Source organism: Podospora anserina, chromosome 4 (genome assembly GCF_000226545.1).
Source record: "Podospora anserina S mat+ genomic DNA chromosome 4, supercontig 4".
In the NCBI taxonomy this organism is placed as follows: domain Eukaryota; kingdom Fungi; phylum Ascomycota; class Sordariomycetes; order Sordariales; family Podosporaceae; genus Podospora; species Podospora anserina.
Window position 1 is genome coordinate 199,775 of NW_001914850.1, and position 17,086 is coordinate 216,860.

The 17,086-nt window shown below is 53.9% G+C and overlaps 7 protein-coding genes across 7 annotated transcripts; 6 read left to right on the plus strand and 1 right to left on the minus strand.

The window, feature by feature from the left end:
* Positions 1 to 1,474: 1,474 nt before the first annotated feature.
* PODANS_4_3660 (uncharacterized protein) lies at positions 1,475 to 2,788 on the plus strand (the record flags this gene model as incomplete). The annotated part of the gene is made up of 1 exon (XM_001905758.1): positions 1,475 to 2,788. One exon carries the CDS (start codon positions 1,475 to 1,477, stop codon positions 2,786 to 2,788), a length of 1,314 nt encoding a protein of 437 aa, XP_001905793.1.
* A 1,200-nt stretch (positions 2,789 to 3,988) lies between these two features.
* On the plus strand, positions 3,989 to 4,331 carry PODANS_4_3655 (uncharacterized protein; the record flags this gene model as incomplete). The annotated part of the gene is made up of 2 exons (XM_001905759.1): positions 3,989 to 4,222; positions 4,275 to 4,331. The coding sequence occupies 2 exons, from the start codon at positions 3,989 to 3,991 to the stop codon at positions 4,329 to 4,331; spliced, it is 291 nt and encodes a 96-aa protein (XP_001905794.1).
* Positions 4,332 to 4,499: 168 nt separating this feature from the next.
* Positions 4,500 to 7,021, minus strand: PODANS_4_3650 (uncharacterized protein; the record flags this gene model as incomplete). Its single annotated transcript, XM_001905760.1, has 3 exons — positions 4,500 to 5,991; positions 6,047 to 6,210; positions 6,365 to 7,021. 3 exons carry the CDS (start codon positions 7,019 to 7,021, stop codon positions 4,500 to 4,502), a joined length of 2,313 nt encoding a protein of 770 aa, XP_001905795.1.
* Positions 7,022 to 8,432: 1,411 nt separating this feature from the next.
* Positions 8,433 to 10,487, plus strand: PODANS_4_3640 (uncharacterized protein; the record flags this gene model as incomplete). Its single annotated transcript, XM_001905761.1, has 2 exons — positions 8,433 to 8,690; positions 8,766 to 10,487. The coding sequence occupies 2 exons, from the start codon at positions 8,433 to 8,435 to the stop codon at positions 10,485 to 10,487; spliced, it is 1,980 nt and encodes a 659-aa protein (XP_001905796.1).
* A 656-nt stretch (positions 10,488 to 11,143) lies between these two features.
* Positions 11,144 to 11,884, plus strand: PODANS_4_3635 (uncharacterized protein; the record flags this gene model as incomplete). Its single annotated transcript, XM_001905762.1, has 2 exons — positions 11,144 to 11,265; positions 11,332 to 11,884. 2 exons carry the CDS (start codon positions 11,144 to 11,146, stop codon positions 11,882 to 11,884), a joined length of 675 nt encoding a protein of 224 aa, XP_001905797.1.
* A 782-nt stretch (positions 11,885 to 12,666) lies between these two features.
* On the plus strand, positions 12,667 to 14,412 carry PODANS_4_3630 (uncharacterized protein; the record flags this gene model as incomplete). Its single annotated transcript, XM_001905763.1, has 1 exon — positions 12,667 to 14,412. One exon carries the CDS (start codon positions 12,667 to 12,669, stop codon positions 14,410 to 14,412), a length of 1,746 nt encoding a protein of 581 aa, XP_001905798.1.
* Positions 14,413 to 15,411: 999 nt separating this feature from the next.
* PODANS_4_3610 (uncharacterized protein) lies at positions 15,412 to 16,674 on the plus strand (the record flags this gene model as incomplete). Its single annotated transcript, XM_001905764.1, has 1 exon — positions 15,412 to 16,674. The coding sequence occupies one exon, from the start codon at positions 15,412 to 15,414 to the stop codon at positions 16,672 to 16,674; it is 1,263 nt and encodes a 420-aa protein (XP_001905799.1).
* Between the last annotated feature and the right edge of the window lie 412 nt (positions 16,675 to 17,086).

Here is a 17,086-nt window from a genome sequence, read left to right on the forward strand (position 1 = left end):
CTCGAGTTTGCCACACAGTCACGAGGACGATACACGCCGTACGGATTCCCGGGAAAGTTGGGTTGCCTCTGCGTCTGGGTAGCTGGAGTGGCCGTTGTTGTGGTCAAGGTGGCAAGGGCGCTGGGCAGAATTAGTGCCAGAACAATCGCCGCGTACGCGGCATGACGGGTGATAGCGAGCATTTCTGCAGGTCTTTCGGATAGATGCGATGACGATACCGCAGTCCCAGAAAAGGCCGATGTGTAAGGTTAACACGGAGGTAAGTGTTAATGGGACCTGACAGAGAGGGTTTGCGGCGTATGAACACAGCTAATAAGGCGTACCAGGGTCATGTTTATACGTATATACTTAGGTCTCGTGATTGCCTCTAGAATTTAGAGCGCCTGCCTGGCCTAGTGGGCATAATCATACCTACCCAATCTTGGTTAAGAGGCTACCTGTGGTGCAACCATCGCCTAAGTAGGTATGTAGGCCTGTCACCAAGGTCACCCATCCCCCCATAGGTTGATCTTGACAGATAAAAGCAATGGGGTCGTTACAACGCGGTCCCGACACGGAATGTCAATATGCCTTGTCGTAATTAAAACATGCCGGTAGATCGAAAAGCTGGGAAGAAACCACGACTGTGGGTGGCGTGCTTATCAGGTTTGACGATCTGGGGTGCTGCGTCTCGTACATATCTCGACCAATGCCAGTGGCCCGTGGTTGTATCGAGATACCGGCCTGTTATCTCTTTCCGAACACTATAGCCGTCTGTGGGACAGCTGGGTCAAACATCCGGCGACCAAGCTCCACACTCACAAGCATTGCAGCTGCAATATAAATTGATTGGGGCTGGATCCAGGATACTAAGTGCGCCTTGTGAGGCAGTTCGAGGCCACTTTAGTTACCCGCACTCGAGTATGCTTGACGCCAAGTTTATGTGATTCGAGATATGTGATGCATAAAGAGACCAACGGCTTTCAGGTTTTAAATCCACCTCTGCAGGGATGCTCAACTCGTGTGTTGATTTCGCCATATTGGCATTCTAAACCTGCTCCTGCCGGATATTCAATAAAGACCGACAAATCATGGAAACCGCAGAATTTCAGGCCCAGGCTTCCCCGGAATTATCTCCATCCCAAGAATCCATGGGGACATCCCTCGATGAGAAGAAGACGGGCACTGTTACTCATCAGCCCGCCAGTCAGGATCATCTCGGTGCAGAGGACCAATTCACCGGTTGCCCACCAAGACCTCGAGGTGAACTCGTAAAAGTCTGGATATTTGAGCTTCTCTGTCTAGTGGTCAGTCTTGGATCTCTCTTCAGTGGGTACAACTCCAGAATGGTCACAGTGCAAATGCTTACAACATACCCCCAGTCATCATCAGTGTCCTGAAGACATATGACAATCACCCACTTCCCAAGCTTTCATTCCACATCACCCTCAACACCTTTCTTGCCTTCTTCACCACCCTAGCTAAAGCAGCTTTCATGAGCCCCGTGGTGGAGTGTATCAGCCAGTGGAAGTGGAATTGGTTCGATCAAGAGCATCCCATAACCGATTTCGATGTTTTTGATAAGGCGAGTCGTGGCGTCTTCGGGTCGGTCTTGCTGCTGAGGTTGCTCAAAGGAAGACAGTTAGCTGTGGTTGGTGCGGTGATATCCATTGTGGGCATTGTCACAACGCCTGTCACCCAGCTTCTCATCGAGTATCCAAGTCGTTTGGTATCTCTACCCCCAGGCCCGGACACCCCAAACGCTACCATTCCGGCTGTCCAGAACTATCGCAGCCGTGTTGGTCTGGCTGGGCCACGATCGCTCGACATCACCAGCTTTGTTTCGGCCGGCCTTGTGCATCCGTCAGGTTCACTGATCAGTGAGGTGGTTCCGGTATGCCCCAGCGGAACCTGTGAATTCCCTGAATTTGAAAGCTTGTCGCTTTGTTCCAAGGTAGCCAACATTACGGATCGAATACGGGTCGGGCAAGTCCCCTTTTCTACCTCCCGTGACTGGACAACTTGGGATAATACGATTGACAAGAACCCCCTCCTGCTTAACGGAACCCTGGCCTACAATGTGTCCTTCCTTGATGAGGAAGACGAGTACTTCGTTGCCCCAGTGTCCTTCACATTGTACAGCTCGCGTCTCGTTCGATCTATTGCCTTCGCCGAAGATAAGACCCTTGCCGCTGCATGGGTGGCCGGATACAAGGTTGTGTGGTCTAACGCCGGCAACGTCACATACACTCACGGCAACTCAACAAGCTCGAACCCTTGGAACTGGCAGGCCTTCGAGATGGTTTACTACGCCTGCGTCAACAGATACTCGGTCCGTGTTGACAATGGAACTGCACGCACAGTGACTCTGTCGTCGCATGACGTGGTTGGGCCTTCAGACCACGGTGTGATAGCAATCAACTGTACGACACCAAGACTGGTCAGTGGAGGGGCACAGAAGACACAGTGTCAGCAGGACGGGAGAAACCCCAACCAAGGGGTGCTCACACTCAAGGGCAGCCTTCCGACAGCTCAGGGTTCAAACTTTACCGCAGATGTGCGGAGTTTGACACTCCTGGGCCAGGCCATCACCCATGATTCAGCTGGTATCTGGGCCTGGGATGGTGGTGCGGTGAAGATTCTGGTGGGAAATGTCGCAACCCCAACGCTTGCTGATGCCGTATACGGATACAGAACCGATGACTTTGGAACAGTCGAAAACCGGTTGCAGACCTGGGATACCGAAATCCAACGACAGAGGCTGCAAAATGTGGCCACCAATTTGGCGGTAAGCATAACCAATGGGTAAGTGACGAGCCTCCTCTGTTCCTTCAGACAGATAGCCTGTTGAGGTATCAAACTGGTTGACAAAGCTTTTCCAGCCTTCGCTCTATCAGATCTGATATCAATTCGACCGATGGGGCGGATAATGCTTTCCCGGTGGTTGGCACTGTCCTTGAGATGCAAACATTTGTGCAGGTGCGCTGGGTGTGGTTGACCCTCATCGTTTTGCAGCTTGGCCTCGCTCTGATATTCTTCATCATGACCGTGATTGCGACTCGTCGTCTTGGTGCTCAAGTTCGCAAGAGCTCGGCGCTTGAGACATTGTATGCGCTTCACCCCAATGGCGGGCTTGGAAACGAGGGGACAAAAGCTCAGATGGTTCGACAACACGGCAATATGGTATTGTTGCTGTCGTCTGCTGATCCGCCCCAGCAAGTTGCAGCGAGACAAAATTCGCAACCGAAACAGAGAAAGACTGATGACAATTTGAGCTCACATGGGTAGCGGGGCGAATGGAGCCTGATGTCGAAATCAGAAGGAAGGAGCAGGCGGGGACACACTATCCTGTTTAATTGGAAGCCTAAGGTACTTAGCTGCTAGGTAGTTACCTACTAGGTAGCTACCTTAGAGAGACGGTTGGCCTGAAGCATAAGGTATCTTATCTAATAACACGAATATATATGTTATCCTTGCCAGTTCCGTCCTGACACCTGACAAAATGTCCAATGACCACCGGTCAGTGGCGCTTCTTTTTTTCCGCCGGCTGGCCTGCATTCCGTTTGCAACACTCGACCCCGCCCAGGGCCCTTCGTAGAACAAACAGATCGCATCACGTCCCCGAGAGCCCATCGTCGTTCTACTTCATCTTGGGCACTGAGGAGACTGGCTTCTCTACTATCCTGGCGACCGGCTCATTTCACAAGAGGAGATTGCCAAGGTTTCCGACATCATGGAAAAGCACTCAATCGGGCCGGAGAATACTCGAATCCGGAAGCTGGTTGAGGATGGCAACCCAATAACCTGTTGCACCCTTCACGTAGTCTTATATGTCACCTACCTCAACATCGGGGTTGATGGCCCCTCCAAGCTCTTGAGACATTGCCCAAAAACCAGGCTTGGGGCCAGGCCCACCACCGGGTACCTAGCTATACACACCTTGATCCCCGGGAACCCCCCTACAAATCTAACTCGTATTTCGTAGGCCCACTTGTCCATCCTCAAGCACATGCTTCAAGATGGAGGCGGCGTCATCCGCATCTCCCACAACACGGAGGAGGACTCAACCGTCACCATCCACCTCGACCTCACCAAGTTCGCCTCGCACGGTAAACCCGCTCCGGGCCGCTACCTCTTGCACTTGCATATCTGGCGCTGCGCTCCAAATTTCTCAGCTCGCAAGGACTTATACGAGCCTCTTTGTGCCGTCGAGGGTGAGTTCGAAACCGAGACCCAGATGGAAGTTTGTCCAGCCCAACAGGTTCCTTCGGGGCGAGGACGAGGTCGAGATGAAGTTGTATGAGGCCAGCAACAGGGGGTGGATCCAGTCCTGGGCCGAGATGGATGTGTGAGGTGTGAGATGTAACGAGCTGTCGGCTTTGCGAGAAAAAACCCTTATTAACCACCTAGAATCTAGATAATGATTAGATTTGAGCTTGCGTAGTCAACGGCGAGAATCAATGACATGTCAAACAGAGAGAAATATCAAAGAAGAAGCCCTCAGTATATCTACCCAACCTCTAAACCTCTACTCTATCCCTATGCCTCGCCCTCCCACAATCACGTCTCTCCACAACCCTATCAACCCCAACCGCAAACCTCCCATCCTCCTTCAAAATATCCCCCACCAACCCTTTAAACTCCCCACCCAAAGCCTCAACCACCACCTTGACATCCGGAGCCCTCGGCGCCTCCTCCTCCGCCATCCTCACCAACTTCGCTGGATCCAGCCCTCCCTCTTTCATCACCCCTGTTTTCCCCATCGCCAACTGCCCTTTGACATCCCTCCCACTCCTCAACTTCCCATCCAACGTCGCGGGTCCAATAACCGTATCATCTAACAATTGCTGCCATCTCGAGAGAAACATCCCCGGTCCGGCATAAGACTGTTTCAACGGCATTGTGTTCCCTGTTGTTGTTGTTGTTGTTGTTGTTGTTGTTGTTGTTGTTGTTGTTGTGGGTGGCGGGCTTGGTTTCCGGGAATCACCACCGCCGCCTGACCACCCCCAAGACAGCGGCGTTGGCCACCCACTGTTGCTCAAGGAAGAAGCCGGTCGCGGAGAAGAAGGTGGGGTGTCCGGTGGTAAATTATCCAAGATTGTCTGCATCCGTTTTCTCGAAAGATCCTCCAAAGAAGAGAGATATGACGCATGCGCGTTGATGCTGGGAAGGATGCGTTCTCTTGTCCAAGAAGGCAGGGAGCTAAAGAGGTGCTGGAGGTTACTACTCACTGCGCCTGCACCTCCAGGACGTTTCCTTGATTTTGACGAGTCTGGTGACTTTGTTGATTTCTCATGTTCTGATGGCGGTCGCTGGTGCTGCTGAAACACTTTGATAGTGCTGTTACACCATACTCGAAAGTCGTTGGTGAGATAGGGGCACTGGCTGGCCACTTGATGCAGGAAATTGTACAACAACTGCCTGTTTCTTCGTAGAAGAATGACATAATCCTCCACTGATGGCGTCCGGGCCTCAGCATCGTTTTTGGGGGAACCACTGGTCCAGCTGCCGAGGAAGCCGTTCCCGTTCTTTGGTTTCACCTTGCCGATGTTGATAAAATCGCCAATGAATCCCTCAACAGCCGCTACATGCTCCCGCAGATCAACATGTTCATGCAGGACGCGAATAAACGGCTCAAACGCAGCCACAAGATCCTTGACTGCTTTGGTCAAAAGATCTGGTTGCTGACGGCAGAGTACGTTTGGAATTTCCTCGCGGTCTCTGATCATGAGCAACGTCGAGAAGTATTCAAGATACTGGGCGTGTTGTTCTTCTGTGAGGTTCTTCAGCAAACTGGGATTGGACCTCCTTAGAATAGTCACCACCATTGTTTCTGGGGTGCGTATGCTGTGATTGCGGGCCTCGTCATGCTCCTCCCTTGGGCTGCCAACATGAACTTTGATCGCATCAAGTTGGCACTTAGACGAGGCAAGTTGACCTCTGGTCTTTTCAATCTTGTCAATGGTTTTTCTTGACTCGGTGTTATCCCAAGAGAGAACCATCGAGATGATCCTAGAGAGTCAGCTATTGTGACAATCGAGACAGGATAAGGGCAAAAGAAGCATACTTTTGTAACAGATTCATGCCATCATCCGCATCTTGGGTGAGTCCAACCCAGTTGGAAAGTGCACCGACGCCCACTTTGGCCAGCAAAAGTCGCATCATGCCGTGAATCATGGTGGCGGCATTTCCTATGCGCAGAGTCTGCTTAACCATGGAATAAGGTAGCAACTTATGCACATTTTCCATGAGTTTGAGCAGATATGGTCCCTCAGGGGTCAGGACGAAGACATGATGTAGCAGTGTTGCCAGACTAGAAACCCCTATTAATAACGGCTTCGAAATACCTCAAAGATAGGACTCACTGGATAATGATGTAGTCCACTGCAGCTTGAACACCAGACGAGTGTTCCTCCAGACTCTTCTGCTCAGCAGCGCAGCGGAACAGTTCATCAATCAGATTCCCATACAGCAACTCATGCACAGCATCCTCCCATGCCCGCTCAAGATCCTCCGCTTGTGATCGGTCATAGTTGCCCTTGAGATTTCTCTTCTCTCCTTGTTCAAGACCTCCGAGTATCCCCCGGGAAACCACTTCGTGAATCGACGACGCAGCAGTGGCCAAAGTCTTCCTAGCACCCAGCGACCCCTTGTCGTAGCTCTCGGAAAGATTCGCCTCTGCAAGCTTTTCCAAGATGCCTTGAAACTTTTGGTGCCAAAACTCTGGTGGCAGATCCCGAATTCCCGGAAATGACAAAACGATGGTCCGGAGCACTCCGGCTAGTAAAGGTGACGACGAGTCGGTGGCATATGTCGGTGCGCTAGTACTGTCATTCTTAGTGCGTTGGGCAAAGGGATATCCATACCCTGAAATGGTGGCAGGGTGCTTGAAGCTTTCGACCTCTGCATATGTCTCGTGATGGGTGAGGATGTCCAAGAGCGCGTGCAGCTGGGTCGAGGTCAAAGTTTGGGGGGTTACAGAGGCCGACTTCCGTGTACTTGGGTCGCCAGATTGCTGGTGTTGGTGATGGGCCGGCTCCATGACGGGAGCTTGCGTTGTTAGTGCTGGGTGTGGACGGACAGAGACAAGTCGGTATAGGGTATACTGCTTGATGTTTCATAGGCGAATTTAACAGGTCGGAGGAGGGAGGCTGAAGGTGTCACAGGTTAGAGTTGCATGTATCCAACTGAAAGCCATGTGGCAGATGTTGCGGCGCAAATAGCTGAGGTGACGTCAGGAGGAGCGAGCGGTGATTGGAGCAGAGGATGATAGGTATGCTGAAGGTTGTCGAATTCAGGCTGCTTGGATGCATTCATCCCCGAGCATAGGCAATAGGCCCACTGCACGATTCATGAAGCGATTCGAATCAGGGACTCTCTCGGGCGACCATGTTGGACCATTTTGGGCGGTGGGTTGGCAGAACATGACAAAGATTGTCTGAGAGTTTAAAGTTGAGAAGACTGGTGGGACGAACCGTCGTCTGGTCTGGTCTGGTCTGGTCCCGCGTGATTGGAGCCGCCAGGAACAGCCACCCGGTCACCTCTCACTTTCTCTGCCAGTCGGAGTATTTTCTACGCAACGTTTTTGGCTTCGGAGGCAGGAAGCCTTCTTGGGTTCTTGGGTGCTTCTTGGAAGTTGGAGGAGGCAGGGCGACAACCCTAACCCAGCCCCTGGACTTAGCGCAAGCGAAATGTCCGACCCCGATCGATCGGGAATTTCTTCTCTGATGCCGCTTCCATCACGGCGCACACTGCTCGCCGTGTCTGTCACCATGGTGTATCTGCCACACCACAGTCAACAACATCTGCCAGTGTTCGGTTGCCACTATGCCCGCCTTGCATCTTTGGGCCCTGGGTGACAAATGCTGGACACTCAAAGGTTGGACAGATGGCCGACTTGCCCGCTAGCCGGTGAACGGCTTTTTGCACCGCTTGTGGCTGGTCAGTGGTCGTGACCGTCGAGTCAATCACGTCGCGTCCCAATGTCGAGCCAGCACAGGCGTCCATCAGCAGTGGCTGGCAATTGTCCATCGATGCTGCGGTCCAAACGGCGCCGTTCACCGGCCATCGTCCACCGGCCGAGGAGAAGTCGTTGTTCCAGCCTGTCGGTCCTGTCCTGGTGTTCATCGGACGACTGGCTTCTCTTGTTGAACGTCTAGTGCGGGCACCGCCGCGGAAATGTGAGTGGCCAAGAACGATATCACGGCTATCAGGCAGCCGTTGATGATCTAGCGAATGGTAGAGGGTTGGCAGGAGTCCAAAGAGTATGTTTGGAAGTGGTTGGAGGTCGTGGCGACAGCCAGTGTATATATGTGCTTGAGAAGTCTCTCAGTTCGAGAATACTGTACCAGCTTCAGGTCATCAACAACCACCTCAGACATTTGACGTTCTTCTCACATTTACACGAAATACCCGCACAGCCGCAAGCACCGTATAGCCTCAGAAGCAACACCATGAAAACAGCCACAATATCCTCCCTCTGGTTAGGGAGCTGGCTTCCGGCCGCCTTGGCTGAGATGGTCACTCACGATCACAACTTCCACCCAGATCATATTCTCAGAGTCACAGAGGCTCAGGTGCCACTGTCATGCGAGAGTCGAACAGATATCCTCGTCAACGGAACGTCTCCAGGCCCCGCTCTTCACATCCTGCCTGGGACGAGCAGTTGGATCAGGGTTTACAATGATATGCCTGACCAAAACCTGACCATGGTGAATCTCTGGTAGTTCCCCTCCCTGGTGAGCATACGCTGACTAAGATACAAGCATTGGCATGGCCTGACACAGAGAATGGCCCCCTTCGCTGATGGAACGCCTCTCGCCTCTCAGTGGCCCATTCCTCCAGGGCACTTCTTCGACTATGAGATTGCAACCAACAATGATGACGCCGGCACTTACTTCTACCACTCCCACGTCGATATACAGGCCATCAGCTGCACAGGCCCCTTGATCGTTGACGACTGTGGAAGCTCGCCTTACCACTATGATGACGAGCGCATCCTTCACTTCCAGGACTTCTTCCAAAAGTCAGATCAAGAGATGATGAACGATGTTACTAAAGGCCCTTTCAAATGGGCTGGTGAAATCCACGGCGTTCTTCTCAATGGAAAGGGTGTTGCCACCGGCCAACAAGCCTCCATTGGCCCGTCCGGCGGAGGCAGAGGTTTCTTCGGTGGTCGCCTCGGTGGTCGTCCTGATGGTTTCGGTGGCAACTTCCGTCACCACGGCGGTGATTATGATGACCAGAGCGACAGCAAGGGCTGTGACTCCAAGTCTGATGACACTAGCAGTGATGACTCCAACCAAGCTCAAGTCGAAATCACCGCCGGCTGTACCCTCCCCGTCATTGACGTCGAGCCTGGCAAGACCTACCGCTTCCGCTTCATCGGCGCCAATGGCCTTTCTTTTCTTACCATGGGCCTCGAGGACCACGACGACCTCACGATCATCCAAGTCGACGGCAGCGAGTACAACGCCCCCGTCAAGACCGACCGCCTCAACATAGGCGCCGGACAGCGCTTCGACGTCCTCTTCAAGGCCAAGACCATCGACGAGCTCGAGAAAAACGGGAACAAATCCACCTTCTACCTCCAGTTCGAGACCCTCGAGCGTCCCGAGCCCTACACTGGCTACGGCGTGGTCCGGTACGACCAATCCACGCCCATCCCCACAGCCCCGGCCAATAAGGTCCTCGACTTGCCAAGAGATCCCACCAACTGGATGGAATACACCTTCACCTCCCTCTTCCCCGAGCAGAATGAAGCCCCTTCCGCCTCTGAAGTCACCCGCCGCATCATCATCGACGCCGAGCAAAAGCAAGAAAACGCCACCGGCAAGGTCGTCTGGGAGCTGGCTCACCTTTCCTGGACCGAGCACACCTACACCAGCCCCTTGCTCGTCGACATCTACCAGCACGGCGACGCCGCCCTCCCCAACTGGGAAGCCGCCCAATCCAACTGGGGCTGGGACCCCAAGACAAAGTCCTTCCCCTGCAAGCTCGGCGAAGTCATCGAGATCGTCTTCCAAAACACGGGCTCTGAACTCGGCGGCATTGTCGAAACCCACCCCTTCCACGCTCACTCCAAGCATTACTATGATATCGGCTCCGGCCCCGGCAAGTACGATGCCGAGGCGAATAACAAGAAGCTTGAGCAGACGGGTTACAAGGCTGTCAGGCGGGACACGACGATGCTGTACCGGTATGACGAGCAGGTCGGTGTTGGTGAGCCGGCTGGGTGGAGGGCGTGGAGGCTCAAGATTACGGATGCGGGGGTCTGGATGATTCACTGCCATATTCTTTCGCACATGATGATGGGGATGCAGTCGGTTTGGACGATGGGGGATGCGGAGCAGATTCGAAAGCTGCCGCCGACGGCGATTTCGGGGTATATGACTTATGGGGGGAGCGTGTATGGGAATTCGACGCATGCGCCGAGGCTGTACCAGTATTTTAATGGGACGAATCAGTGTAGGCCCGTGGAGAAGAAGGAGAGGATCAGGGTCTACTAAGAGTTTCTCGAGGGACTGTGCACAAAAGGGAAGGTAAAATAAGGTAGGTTATATATGATACAGATTGGGGCCGGTATGGAAGCAAGAGCGTCTGGCTTTCGGGTTGTTTATAGATATTGTTGGCGGGTTGAAGTTGGATAGGGGTCAGGTGCATGGTGCGGTTGGCTGGATATCTTCTCGAGGTTTTACACATATACCACAGCAAGTATTTTTTAATTTTGTAATTCTCGACATAAAGACACAATACAAAAGACATGAAAATATCAAACAAAGCACACATTGGCGTTCTTAAAATCCAAGCATCAAACGGAGATGTCCTTGTATCACCCCTTTCAGCTGACAAGTCCCAAGACGGTCTAACCTCATCCCAGGAAATCTCCCACCAGCCTACCCCGGAAAACACAAGTTCCCTGCATACGGGATACGGGAGTTTCGAGATGAGATGATGTCAAAGCATCATCGTTCTTTTTTAAAATCCCATCGTTTTCCTCTCTCTCTCTCTTTCTCTCCTCTTTCACTCATCACCATCGTCACTCTTTTCTTTGGTGTGCTTTGATCAATCTGTCCATCGTGACATTACACTCTTTTTACACATCACTCACACACAATCACTCGTTTTACACTGAACATACAGTCTACACTCGCTCACCTTCAAAATGCACCACCAAACCCTCCTCCCCATCCTGGCCCTCGCCCTCGGCGCAGCAGCCAAAACTGACATCGGAGGCTGCGTCTCTACCAAGGTCCCCTACATGACGCAGGATACGTTGGTGTACAGGTATGCCCTGCCCTTTCCCCGCCCCCCTACCTACCTATTCCCCCCCAATCTAACATCCCCATTTAGCTCCCTCCTCTGGTACCTCCCCGACACAGGCGAAATCTGCGAAATCCTCGACTGCGGCGGCGGCCGCGCACCCCCAAAGACCAACGTCCCTGGTTGTGGGAACTACGCCGGGACAGAGGAGTACAAGCCGAGGTTCTGGACTGGGTTCAACGCTGAGCCGACTACTACTAGTGTGGTTGCGAAGCCGACGACGGAGGTGAAGACTGCGACGACGGGTGTGGAGGCGACGACTACGAAGAAGAGTGAGGTGCCGGTTGAGACGGGGGCTGTTGGCAATGAGGAGGAGGAGACGGAGGCACCGAAGCCGACGACGTTGGTTACTGTTTCGACTAGTGCTGATGGGAGTGCTGTGACGAGGACGGTGGAGGAGGTTGTGGAGAGTACTGAGGGGGCGGGTGCTGAGGGGGCGCAGGATGGGGGTGATGCTGAGGGTGAGAGGAGCAGCAGCAGTGGCAGTAGTACTTCGGTTTCGACTGCGGGTGCGGCGCCGACGGGGGTGGTGATGATGGGAATTGTGGCTGGTGTTGCGGCGGGGATGGCTTTTGTTGCCTAGAGGGTGTTGGTACCTGTGAATTAGTTTGGATAGTAATTATGCGTTTAAACTCCAAAGGGAGGAATTGAATCAAGACGAAACTGCATGTTGGCACAGCTTCTCCGCACTGCCCTGCCTTGGAATGCAAGCTTGGCCAGGCTTCTTTGTTGGAGTCGTCGGCGGGCTCAAAGGCGGTATCAGATGGCAGTAATCACGTTTTCGGCTTAGTGACACAGGCCAACCCCTTCTAATTTTCCATTCCACCCTCATTCACAGGGCAACGGCAGAAGCACCCACCGTGCTCCTCCGCCCAAGCGCCGTCGATTCCACCGACAGCCCACCAAAACACACCTCAACCAACCCTCTCTCACGTCCCTCCTCCAGCCGGCCCGCTGTCAACACGCTGCCCACTGCCCGCCCCGGAGAGCTTCGTTCACTTGACCATCGCCGTCGCGTCGTCGTGTCACTTGGCTGTCGTGAATATCAAGCACCGCAGCGAACCAGGTCCGAGTGACGTGTCCCAGTGGATTCTCAGAAGAACCAAGCCCAAGCTGCACCTCCAACTCAGTCTCGCATCAACCACAACCACAAACGCCCCCGGTCGCAGACGAGCCGACTCATTTGCACCAGCACCCCTCATTCCTCTACAGTTCGCTCGTTAATATTTTGTCGGACGCTTCCCTGCCTGGCTGTCTACCTAGCAAATTTGTGAGCGGCCAGACGTATCGATTGCAATCGCCGTTTCCAAACACTCGACCGACCGACCGATTGACTGAACTACCCCACAAACAAACAAACAAAACATGGCGTCGGACTCGGACCAGTCCTCGCAGATCATGGTGAATGGCATTCCCTATGAAGATCGCCTCATGGTCGATGGACCTAGCACGCCCCTCGACGACGATACAGTCATCCCCATGTCGCAGCAGAGCATCCCGGCTACCGAGATGCCCAACTCCCCGCTGAACCACACGACCGCGTCTTTCCGATCTGACAGCACCGACGATCTTGCCGTACCCGCCGTTATTCCCTCGTCTCTCACCCCACCCCCCTCCTCACAAGTACCTGGCGTCGCCGCCGCCGCTCCCTTCAACGCCCAGGCCTTCAATGGATCTTCACAGCTCACTGGCATCGTCTCGCCCCCAGAAACCGGCTTGGCAGCAGTCAAGAGAGAAGATGGCGTGCCTGGATACATGACACCGACGCAGGAACAAATTTCAGAGGCGTCCCCCGAGACCCTTCGTCGCATGCTCCAGAGCCTGGTGGCCGAACACGTTCAGGTCAAGATGCAGGCAGCCCACCACCGCATGCAGAACGTGCTGCTCACATTCCAGGCCCAAGAAGACGCGAACCGAGCGCAAGTCGAGCACGAGCTCACCAGACGGGAGGTGGACGTTTTGCAAAAGGCCGAATCAGCTCGGCAAGCCCGGCGCGAAATCAGCACAGCGACCGAAACCGCACAGGCGCGGTACATGAAGCTCGAGGAGATGTACAAGGAGTTGGTAGAGGAAAACAAGGCGCTCAACCAGCGGCTTAGGGGCGCCAGGAAGGTTTTGGAGGAGCGCGCCGACCAGATTGCCAGCTTGCAGGAGGATCGGGAGGTCATGCTCAACCGCATCCGGGAGAACCGTGAACACTTTCATATCCTCTGTAGTCCTGGGGGTATGTTCCATGGGGCTCTGACGCCCAAGGTCACACAGGCGCAGAGCCCTCAACAGCAGCGGGCTACACCGCGACAAACGCCTAGGTCAGCACAGAAGGAGGTCCATCATCGGGGCCGTGGTCACAATTTGGCCGATCTGCTTGAAGCACTCAGCCAGGATAACAACAGCGCGCCATCGACGCCAATCACTGGTCACCGCCCACGGGCCGCCGTAGGACCTAAGCACACTCGAAACGTACAGTCCATGTCTTCCCTCCCTACCACGCCGGTGCGATTTCGCGGTGATAACGGAGGATTATTACCATCAGTCGACCTAGTTCCCCAGACCGAACCACCACAGCGATTTCCTCGATTTTTGGCCCACACTCCCACCGCACCCAAGAGTGCTGAGCGTGAGCGACGCAGGAGTAGGGAGTCGACCATCTCGGCGGATGATAACGAGGAGTTGGCACGGCAAGCACTGAGGTCCATTACTACTGCGGCATCATTTGCCCCCCGTGCGTCTGTCAGCTCGCAGCGGTCTCGCGGGTCACAGAGGGTACAAGATGGGGAGGAGGTGGAAGAGGAGGAGATTTATGAGAGTCAGGCCAGCCAGGCCGCGTCGGAGATGTTGAGGCGGGATCCGAGGGAGAGCTTCGAGGTTGCGGCTTCGGTACAAAACTCACGAGATGGGACGCCAGCCGCGGCGGATAAGAGCGCGAAGCTTCAGGCGAAGCTGTTTGGGCCATTGAATAAGAGCGGTGGTGCTTTGGCCGGGGGTGGGAAGAGGAAGCTTGGTGAGCTTGAGCGGACTATGGATGTCTATGCCGTCGGTGGTGTCAAAAGCAAAAAGTTGAGAGATGGAAGGGTTGGGCTTGGGATACAGTACAGCCAGGAGTCGGCTTGAGAAATGGGATGAAAGAGGATGGGTGCGAGGGGCCGTCGCAGCGATGGAAGAAATTGGCCTAGGAGGATCTTGTCTCTATTTTCTTCTGGGGACCTTTGCTTCTATGGAGTTGGAGCTTCTTGATATAAGATGGGCACAGATTGCTTTTGATTGCGGTCGGGTGTGGTGGTTCATTCATGGGGTCATGATTATGACCGGGCTTTGCAGCCCTTGCTTCTTGCATGTGTTGGATTATTCTACGTTTGGATATGATCAAAAGTGCCATCATTTGCTGAGGTGTAGATATCTTGATGACTGGGCGTTTTCGTTCAGGTGAAAAAGGGTCAAGAATGGGGTGGGATAGGATTGCAAGCAGGGTAATATGGAACATATATACTAGCATTGTTGCTGTCACCAAAGGCCCGGCTCGGAGAAGATATGTACACTATGGCCGGACCGAGCCGGATCTCTTGCAACGTCAATGACAAGTGTTCGGAACCCATCCCGGGGATGGCTCCAGTTTGCAGGCGCCTCGTGATCCATCTCCCGGTGACAGATTTATGGGTGTGGGGACCCCGCATGCCGAAATCGAGTGCCGCCCACCCCCAGTCCGCTGCCCGCAGTGCCCGAATTTGCCTCCCGGGTTTGCGATTTTCCCCAGCTGCGTCCCCAGCGCGCCCAGTTGCCGGGGGACATGGTGGGCGGTTGAGGTCTGGTGTGGAATCCACGTCCCCGGTTTCGCGGCCGCGAGAAAACCCGATTATTTTTATTCACTTTTGTTTTGTTTCCGGTTTCTTACTTTTGCCTCCTTTTTTCTTCTTTTCTTTTTGGTTTTATCTGAACGATACCCTCCAAGTCCGTCCGTTTGTCTGTAGCTGCCTGCTGTCTGTCGTCTTGGTGTAGCGTTCCGATCTCTTCACTCACCAACACAACTGCCGAACTCACAACCCCCTCCTATACCGGCCTGCCTTTTTTTCCACCACCCACGAAGCCACATCTCAGAAAAAAACAACCGCCAAAATGTCCCTCCCCCGCGGCCTCAAATCCGTCCTTACCAAAGCCCCCACCGACGTGGTCATCCTCTCTGCCCTCCGCACCCCCATCACAAGGTCCTACAAGGGCGGCCTGAAAGACGCCTACCCCGAAGAGTTGCTGTCCACCGTCCTCAAAGCCACCCTCGACGCCAACCCCAACCTCGACCCGAAACTCATCGAGGATGTCGCCGTCGGCGTGGTCCTCAACGAGCTCGGCGGGTCTAAGGCTGCCCGCATGGCGCTCAACCACACCCCCGGTTTTGACACGAGCTCCACCTCCCTTTACACCGCCAACCGGGCTTGTGCCTCGTCGCTGCAGGCGATCACCTTGGTTGCGAGCCAGATCAAGACCGAGATGATCAGTGTTGGTATTGGAGCCGGTATGGAGAGCATGACAAGGAACTACGGCACGAGGGCGATTCCAGTTGATGTCTGGCCTGAGTTGAAGGAGAGTCCCGTCAAAGAGGCGAGGGATTGCGTGATGAGCATGGGGATCACGAGTGAGAATGTTGCCGAGAGGTATAACGTCTCGAGGGAGGACCAGGATGCCCTGGCTGTGGAGTCTCATGCTCGTGCTGCCCGCGCGGTGAAGGAGGGGTGGTTTGACAAGGAGGTTGTTCCTGTCCACACCAGGTTCCAAGAGGTGGATAAGCAGGGGAATAAAGTTGGGGAGGAGCAGAGGGTGACTGTGACAAAGGATGACGGGATCAGGGAGGGGGTCACGCTTGACAAGCTGGCGAAGCTGAAGCCGGCGTTCAAGCCTGATGGGAGGAGCACGGCGGGGAATTCCAGCCAGGTTAGCGATGGGGCTGCGGCGGCGCTGTTGATGAGACGGAGTACCGCTACTGAGCTTGGGTTGACGGGGCAGATTATGGGCAAGTTTGTTGCTAGTGCTGTTGCGGGGTGCAAGCCGGATGAGATGGGGATTGGGCCTGCGATTGCGATTCCTAAGTTGTTGAACCAGCTTGGGTTGAAGAGTGAGGATGTTGATCGGTGGGAGATTAACGAGGCGTTTGCTTCCCAGGCGCTGTACTGTGTGAGGGAGTTGGGGTTGGAGAAGGAGTTGGCGGCTGGCAAGGTCAACCCTGATGGCGGTGCTATCGCGCTGGGTCATCCTCTTGGTGCTACTGGTGCGAGAATGGTCAGCACGCTCATGCATGGTCTCCAGAGGACGGGTGGTGAGGTTGGTGTTGTGAGCATGTGCATTGGTACTGGTATGGGTATGGCTGGTGTTTTCGTTCGGGAGTAAGCAAACCAAGAGGGGAATGGGTGTCGTAGCATAGCGTCCTGTACGATTTAGTGTCTTGGTTAGGTACTGGGTTGGAAAATTGGGAATGGATAATGAAGACATGTGTTTACATTATAAATGTTGCCCTGTATGCTGTGTATAAAAATCATAACGAACCTGTTTCCACTACTCTGGGCATGTGTTCTTGTCGCGACTCCTTAGGCGAGATCACATACGTCATACTATATTTATCCATCTATGGTCTTATAAGACTCCAGCTTCAAAGAAGCTATTGTTTCACATAAACGAGCTTGGATTGTGAACAGAGAAGACTGGGGTTATCAAGACAAGAAAATGTAACATCGTGTTACCTAGGGTGTGATGCTAAAATTGAAAGGGGGGGAGTAGGCCAGTGATTTTAATTGCATCGAGG